The 8,194-nt window shown below is 39.1% G+C and overlaps 1 protein-coding gene across 2 annotated transcripts; it reads right to left on the bottom strand.

Annotated features, from left to right (window-relative positions):
• Window positions 1–4,261: 4,261 nt before the first annotated feature.
• On the bottom strand, window positions 4,262–7,873 carry LOC122316845 (transcription termination factor MTERF5, chloroplastic-like). Of its 2 annotated transcripts, none has more exons than XM_043133666.1 (4): window positions 7,483–7,873; window positions 6,787–6,836; window positions 6,439–6,654; window positions 4,262–6,328 (listed from the first exon to the last, which is right to left on the bottom strand). In XM_043133666.1, exons 1-4 carry the CDS (start codon window positions 7,554–7,556, stop codon window positions 5,193–5,195), a joined length of 1,476 nt encoding a protein of 491 aa, XP_042989600.1. In that variant the 5' UTR covers window positions 7,557–7,873; the 3' UTR covers window positions 4,262–5,192. The 2 variants fall into 2 exon arrangements, with proteins under 2 accessions (XP_042989600.1, XP_042989605.1); XM_043133671.1 differs by having other exon boundaries at window positions 6,544–6,654.
• Window positions 7,874–8,194: the final 321 nt, after the last annotated feature.

Here is an 8,194-nt window from a genome sequence, read left to right as displayed (position 1 = left end):
ACAGAATTTTTCAACAAAGAGATGAGACCTTCAATACATAGAAGGAACAGATAAGGAGACAAAGGATCTCCTTGTCTAATTCCCCTACTAGGAATTATAGGGCCTTTTGGACTGCCATTAACCAAAACTGAAAAGGAAACAGTTCTAACACACTGCATTATCAAATGAATAAAGCTGCTATCAAAACCAAGAGACTCCATAGTTTTTTCCAAAAACACCCATTCCACCCTATCTTATGCCTTACTCATGTCTAGTTTAAGAGACATAAACCCTTTATTCCCTTGTCTTTTCATTCTCAAAAAATGCAAAATCTCATAAGCAACAAGCACATTATCAGTAATCTGTCTACCCGGAACAAACGCACATTGAGTATCCGAGATTACCTCTGGCAAAACTTTCTTAAGCCTATTTGCAATGACTTTTGATAAAATCTTATAAAGCACATTACAAAGGCTAATAGGTCTAAAGTCTGCCACTTTTGAGGGAGATGCTTTCTTTGGAATAAGGGTAATAAAAGTATGATTCAGATCACTAGGAAATTCTCCAGAATTTAAAGCTAGTAGTAAAGCATCAGTAACAGATTTACCAATCACATGCCAGTATTTCTGGAAGAAAATAGGAGACATACCATCAGGTCCGGGAGCTTTTGAAGGATGCATTTGTTTAAGGGCATCTTCCACTTCTTTGGCCACATAAGGTTTTAAAAGCTCTACGTCCATCTCAGAAGTTACTTTTCTGTCAATACCCGCTAAAACCTCCTCCATTTCCACTTGGTCAACAGCTGAGAACAGTTTCTGGAAATAAGCAGTGACTAACTCATCCATCTGATCTCCATTTTTCCAACATCCATCATTATCTTGCAACTGAACGATAGTATTTTTCCTCCTTCGAGCAGAAGCCTTTGAATGGAAATACTTAGAATTACAATCCCCTTCCCGAAGCCACATTACTCGAGACCGCTGTTTCCACATTAATTCATCCCTTTCAAGCCATTTCTGAACATTGTCCCGAGCTTGGTTAAACTCATTCAGACAATCACCAGCATCTCTTTCTTCTAAACTGTTGAGCTTCAACTTAGCAATTTTTAATTCATGTTGAACATGACCAAAAGACATTTTATTCCACTGGCCCAACTCCTCAGCACAATCAGAAATACATCCCATAATACTTCTTAAAGGAGATGAAGCCTTTACTCTCCTCCATACATTCTCAATTATAGAAGAACACTTCTTCTCCCCCACCCACATAGCTTCAAACCTAAACAACTTTTTACCCTTTCTCCTAATTAAATGCCCATCAGTATCTAACCACAAAGGAATATGGTCAGAATAAGCCGCCACACCGTGTTGAACTCTAAGGTTTGGATAAATATCACACCAAAAAGAATTAGCAAGAAACCTATCCAACCTCTCCCTTATCAGACTAGCCCCTTCCCTTCTATTACTCCAAGTAAAACAATTCCCAACAAATCCCAAATCTCTAAGATCACATGCTTCCAGCACCTCCCGAAACTCACATATCTGATTATTACTTCGGAAACTCCCTCCACATTTCTCAGAATGATCCATAATTTCATTAAAATCTCCAAACACTAGCCAAGGTAGAGTGACCCCACGACCTAGTGCTTTTAACATCCTCCAAACTTCCACTCTGAAATTTTTATCAGGATGACCATATACCCCAGTTAACAAACACTTTCCCCCATTACAATCGGTAACCACCGCATGAATATGGTTTTTAGTGTAATTAACAATAGATAGATTCAAATCATCCTTCCATAACAGAAACAGACCACCACTTCTACCCACACAATCAACACCAAAACAATTTCGAAAACCCAATTTAAATTTACACATCTCCATCTGTCTAGACTTCATTTTTGTTTCTTGCAAAAAAACAACATCGGGACCTTCTTTCATGATTAAATCACGAAGAGTATGAATGCTCCGTGGATTCCCTAGCCCACGGAGATTCCAACTTAAAAGCTTCATTGTGACCGGCGGGGCTGTCGATAACTCAGAAAATGACTCCGTAAAGCCAACTTCACACATAGACTTACCTCTTTTTGCCCCATCGTCCAAAAGCAAGCTTCCTTTCCGCTTCTTTCCAAGACACTTTGTATTTGCCTCCTTCTGCACTCAGACAGAGCTGCCTTCCTCTTCTTTCTTCTCCTTCCCAAAGTTTGATTTCGTAACCCTCCTCCCCAGATAATTCTTTCGGGTATGTCGATTATGTTGGAACAAAGCTAGGTCATGACTTGGCTGAGTTTTCATTAAACAAGGCTTGCAACCGTTTGGGCCAAAACCCAATTCAGAGCCCAAAAGTGAGGCCTCTAGAACGGGCACATCAGTAAGCCCATCGTCCCCATTACAATCGTGTGTGGTTTCCGTTATGACTGCTTCCACTATCTTCTGAGATTTGACCATTGACCTTAATGGCATAACGGTTGAAAGATCAACTTGAACCGAAGGAACCACTTCCGTATATATCTCTTCCACAACCGTTTCCTGATTTGGTGTAACCGACACCTCCACAGTTTCACTAATATTTTACATAACCGGTGCCGTAACATACGGAGCAGTAGAAGGATCAGCTTTATTACTCGTCGATTCAGTCGCCGTCGTTCCGGCCGTCGTCACCGGTGCTGCAGATTTTTGCAAGCCTGAAACAGGGACCTCTCTCCGCCCTCCCCTTCGATTGCTCAAAGACCCCGCTTTCAACCATGGACCATAAGGAAGTTTCGTCTGATCAACGTTCGCAGCATCAACAACTTCACATTCTTTCAACGTATGACCCAACATCCCACAAAAGAAGCATAAATCTGGTAGTCTTTCATAGGAAAAAGACACCCAACAGGAGACACCCACCCCCACATTCATCTGTTTCCTTCGTAAAAGAGGTTTTGAAATATCAATAAGCACTCTGACTCTCATATACTCCCCCCACTCCATTTCTCCCTTATCCAGATCAACCTCCAACACTTCCCCCAAAGCACTTCCTACAAGTTTCCCAATATATGCATTACGTGCTATCAGTGGTAGATCATGTATACGAACCCAAAAAGGAGCCGTCACCATTTGAAGTTTACTGATCTGCACCAAACCATCAAATTCCTTCAGCATTACCAAGTGTTTGTCAAACGTCCAGGGACCCTCACGCAGGACCTTGGCTCTGTCACGACCATCTTCAAACTCCACTAGTGTAAACTCACCATTTAGATCACGAAATTTCACACTCTTCACCAGCCGCCAAACTTTGCGCATCGTCTGTTTGAAAGCCTCGTGATTATAATACTTTTGGATCAAAAGCTTCATAATCAAACAGTTTTCTCCCCGTTCCAACACTTCGTCCAATTGACTGGTCTCCACTGAAACTACTTCATTTTCCTTCTCTGTTAATGACAAGCTTGCATAGAGTTCATCCAATTTATCTGCCATTGGGTTGAAACTCGTATAGAAAGACAAGGAAAAAACCTCTACCCTGATCTCAGAGAGAGGACACTCGCACCACGATCTAGTTACAAACATAATTATGTACTAATATCTGCACCAATCTAATGTGATTGGTCAAAAAATATAATTTATTGAAAACAGTACTAATTTAAATTTTAAATATAAAAGAATCAATATTAATACGTAAATTAGTATGCAATTTTGCTTATACATAGCAAAACTCAAAAAAAAAAAAAAAAAAAATCATTTCCGCTTAGAATTATTTTGTTTTCATCGCAAACACTGCAGAAAACTTTGCAGCACGCGTTATTCCAAAGTTTTTCCTTAAACGGGGCCTGGCTTTTTCCAAACTGTTCAATGGCTTCCCAAGTTGTTCTCCTACATTTTAAATAATCTTCATCATCCTCTCGTATCAATTATCTAATGTATCCATTTTAATGGAAGTAGAAAATGTTTGTAATTCACTTCAGAAGTACTGCCACGATCCCTTCCGGAAGCAACCAGCCATACACTAATTGATTCATTTAGCTCGCACTTTAAATATCTTCAACAAATCTATATCCCACAATGTTGGATACCACTTCCTCCGTCCAGGGTGAGGCGAGAAAAGAAGGAAACAAGGGAGCGCCAAGTTCATCGGCATGTACTGGCATCTACCGTACCATTTCCATAGCAACAAAAAAGAACTTTCAGTATTCTTTTTTAAAGTTTCACACGGCTCATATCCTCTTCTCCAGTTTTTCTGTCTTGTATCTTACCGTGGTGTTTTTCAGCAGATGACAGTGTTTCTTTGCCATTACAAAACGATATCCAAGAGTGCAAAATCATGTCAAAATAGATAGATATCAAGCGGTCTACATTTTCTCCACTGCATCGGAATTTTTTGTTGCATGTTACTGAATCAGTCCACTCTTACAAAAGCAGAATAATCACCTTTTTTGAGCAACAAGGACCGCTTTCTGGGAATACAATTACTAGAGATGCTGAACTACACTCCATCCCCGCGGGAAGAAACATAAATGCCAAACAGAAGTAAAAGCATAGGCAAGGTCAACATGACAAATATTAAAAAATCTCAGCACTGAATATTTTCAATGAATCAGTGTTCTCGCGTATGTAATTGGGAACATACTAACTTCGACAACAATAATCCCGCTTCCACAAGCACTTCCCTATGCCTCCTCATCATCGTGTAATGAAAATGAGAAAACCTTGTCCATATGAAGGATCATCAAGCAGGAAATTGTCTGTGGAAAACAAGCTCACCAGGGATGGTAATTGCTAAATGCATCTTCATCCCTTCCGCATGCTGCATGGGGCACCAAAATATGTTCTGAAACCTTATTAAAGCTTACCCAGGCATTGAAATGTCCAAAGTTTGCAAAAGCAGCTGTATATTCGCTTACATGATCTCAACTTTTCAATACAATAAAACAATCCTTCCAGAAGAAATGAAATAAGAGGTAGAGTTAGTCCAGTTTTTGTAGGAGGTCTACCCAATGCTAGAGGCGGAGACACATAATAGATCAATATGAACATCATGAGCTGTCCCATTATAAAACCAGTTGTTGCTGATACTTTCTCCTCAATTAATTCTTTTATAATCTGAGCTCGAAAAAGGAATAGATAACAGAGCCCCATGGAAAATGATTCTGATGCCCACATTAAACTTTCTTCTGACCTGGAAATTGCGCTCTCGAAAATTGAAATTGTGTGCTGCTATAAATCTGCACACAAGTTTCATTGTACACTGTCTTGTTGAAGGCCATCGCTGCTGCAAGCCTGCAACTCATCCTTGTCAGAGAGCATTTTCTTCATCTTCTTATTCAAAGCCTTCTCAAAATTACTATACGACAGTGACAGCACCTGATTCAGCAAAACTGAAACCCCACACTCCTTCACACGTGCAAACCTTGGTTTAATCCTCTCTTCCAAACTATAACCAAAATATTGAGGGAATTTCACCAGCTCAGATTTTGAATAATCCATGGTCAAAAAGAACTCCCATTTCGGTATCACATTCATTGACAAGCTAAAGGAATATAAGGCTCCATATCTTGAAATCATGGTCCCAACATCCTCAATACTGTATCCCTTACCCAAGAAGAACTCTGTCAAGGGCTTCAAATTTGCCTCAATGCTAAGGCCAAAAATCTGTGGACAACGATGGAGAAGAACAGAAACATCCACCCCCAAAGAATGGAAATACTCAGCAGTTGGTCGTAACTTGTCCTCCACACTGTAACTAATTATGTTTGGGCTGCGAGTCAGAATCTTCCCAATTCTCTCTGCTGAGAGGCCCATCTCGTAAAGAAATTCAACTGTGGACTTCACCTTCTGCCTGCTGTAAGTGAGAAGAGGTGGACAGCGGTATATCACTTCTGCCCACTGTTTCTTGTCGACACCCAAATTCTCCAAGAATGTCATGGTGGGTATAAGATTTTCAGAGAGACTGATTCCACACAACTGAGGTCTTTTGTTAATGATGGTGGGAATATCAGATTTTGGCACACCGAGATCAAGAAGAAACTCAACCACAGGCTTAATTTTCCCTTCCAGGCTATAGTAGGCAAAAGCTGGGAATCTTCGTGTAATTGCCTTGATCTGCTCAAGATCCATGCCAAGTTCTATGAGATAGAGAATGTGAGGGCGGAGCTTCCCAGCTGGGCCTATCTCACTCACTCGAGATATAGCCTTTAGCCTTTTGGAGTCAAGGGTTGGATTGGGCTGAGAAATGGGCACAGCTGTTTTTTCTTTAACAGGTGGATTTGGAAAGTTTTCCACTACATCCACTATATGGTTCTCATGCTCTTCGGCAAGGGTTTCAAGGTAAGGAATAAGAACATCTCTGATCTCAAGAGTTGTGAGCTCACGTCCTGCCATGTTAAGCAAATTTGATTGGCAAGAGCCTAATTTGAAATCAAAGATACTAAATTAACGAACTTAACTGTTGCTCAATATAAGCAGTAATATGTTGAAATCGAACCTACAAGATACCGAGACTTATGTATAGAATGCAGCCTTAAGATAAGGTGGTCAATAAAAATGTCTGACTTGTTGACAGTTCTTGCTGCAATTGCATTGCTCAAACCTTTTTTCTTTAAGAATAAGGTCAAAACAGCTTTGGCTTCCTCTTTTTCTGCAGCTAACAGGGTAGTAGGTAGCGCTTCAAAGCTGAATGATCCATCTATCCCAGAATCATCTTTCATGACATCAAAAAATAAATTAAAAAGAGGTTAACATCCTAATAGAGAAAGATAATTTAAATGCCCATGTGAAAGTGGAAATAGTAGTGCAAAAGCCACATGAAAGAAGTGTCAAATAAATTTCTTACCGGACTTTGCTTGGCAAAAGAAGAGTCTTTCGGGAAAACAAAGTCGAGTCCTGAACAAGATAAAACAAAAATAAAAACTATTTTGTTCCTTAACGGTGAAAGAGAAAAGAAAACTAAAAAATAAAAATGGAGAGGGCCAGAGTAGGGTACGGGCACTGCAGCTTCAGCTACTACAACTACCACATGCATTTACAAAATTTAGTCACTCCACTACATGAAATTTGACAGCATGAATCCTGAACGAATACAATCTCTCTGTGGGATTCATACGCATCTACAAGTCGGTGCATCACTCGATCTCTCGCAAATAAAATCCTTGGCTTTCTCTACGCCCTCACCACCAATGTACTAGTCAGGAATATCATCATATTATTACACGTTTACTCATTTCCACTCCTTTCCTAAAGTATCTCCAGACTTCACCCGCATTCCCACCCCATCTCAAGAGTTTCGAAAAAAAATCAGAAAATTCCCTTTCATCAGCAAGAAAGTTAATTTCTTGGCTGTGCTACCACTCAATCTCTAACTCACTCACAACACATGAGAATGGTTCAACAAAATTATCAATTTCACCTCAAAAGCAACACCGTAACATTCAAGTGTGCGAATCACACAACGGGTACAAGTACGCATAAGTATAGCAAAGAAATCACAAAGTACACATACAAATCCAGCAGTAAAATGCAAAGAGGTAACCTCGGGGTAGTGAGAAGTCCTTTTGACAGACATGGGATCTGCTGGCCAGAGCGGATAGCACAGAAAGCTCTCATTTTTGTTTTTCCTTTCGTGTTTTTTTCTATCAAAAAAATGAAAGAAAAATCTCGGTCGAAACAAGAGTGTTGGAACCGAGAATTAAAGAGAGATGACAAAAGAGCGGGTCTCGGTCGTGGTTAAGCCGAATAAAAGCCGCTGAGACATCTTCTGTGGTCAAGGAGAAAAGGAAATCAGGATAAACATGGAAAAAATAAATAAAATTGAACCAAGCATACGATCAACTCGTATTCAGACATCAATTACACACAGACTTCAACGAAGAAGTTAAGAATGAAGATGAAAGACGCGCACACTGTCGATCTTTACCCTGTAATTATTTTAGAATAATGATAGATGACCATTACTTTACTACTATTTTATCATTTTTTTTTAATTTTTTAATTTTAAAAATTTTTTTATTTAATAATTAAAAAAATAACTATCAGTAAAATTATATATGTTTAAAATTTTTTAATGATTAAATATATTAAAAATACTTAAAAGAAAATAAAAAAAAAACAAATATACTATAAATAAAAAAATAATAATAAAAGAGTGGTAAGTTTATCATTACTTATTATTTTATCCGATTTCTAATGAGTGATGGGCCAGCAAATTTTTTTCTTTTTTGGAGGAAGTGATGGGCCAATGAAGT

This window comes from Carya illinoinensis, chromosome 1, assembly GCF_018687715.1.
Source record: "Carya illinoinensis cultivar Pawnee chromosome 1, C.illinoinensisPawnee_v1, whole genome shotgun sequence".
In the NCBI taxonomy this organism is placed as follows: Eukaryota; Viridiplantae; Streptophyta; class Magnoliopsida; order Fagales; family Juglandaceae; genus Carya; species Carya illinoinensis.
This window is presented reverse-complemented; position numbering and strand designations above follow the sequence as displayed.

What these genes read in the sequence shown, in the direction of transcription:
- LOC122316845 (XM_043133666.1), bottom strand. Translation starts at nt 7,556, where the DNA reads ATGAGAGCTTTCTGTGCTATCCGCTCTGGCCAGCAGATCCCATGTCTG. An exon ending in GGACTTCTCACTACCCCGAG is followed by an intron (nt 6,837 to 7,482) that starts GTTACCTCTTTG and finishes TATCTTGTTCAG; the next exon opens with GACTCGACTTTGTTTTCCCG. An exon ending in CTTTTGCCAAGCAAAGTCCG is followed by an intron (nt 6,655 to 6,786) that starts GTAAGAAATTTA and finishes ATGTCATGAAAG; the next exon opens with ATGATTCTGGGATAGATGGA.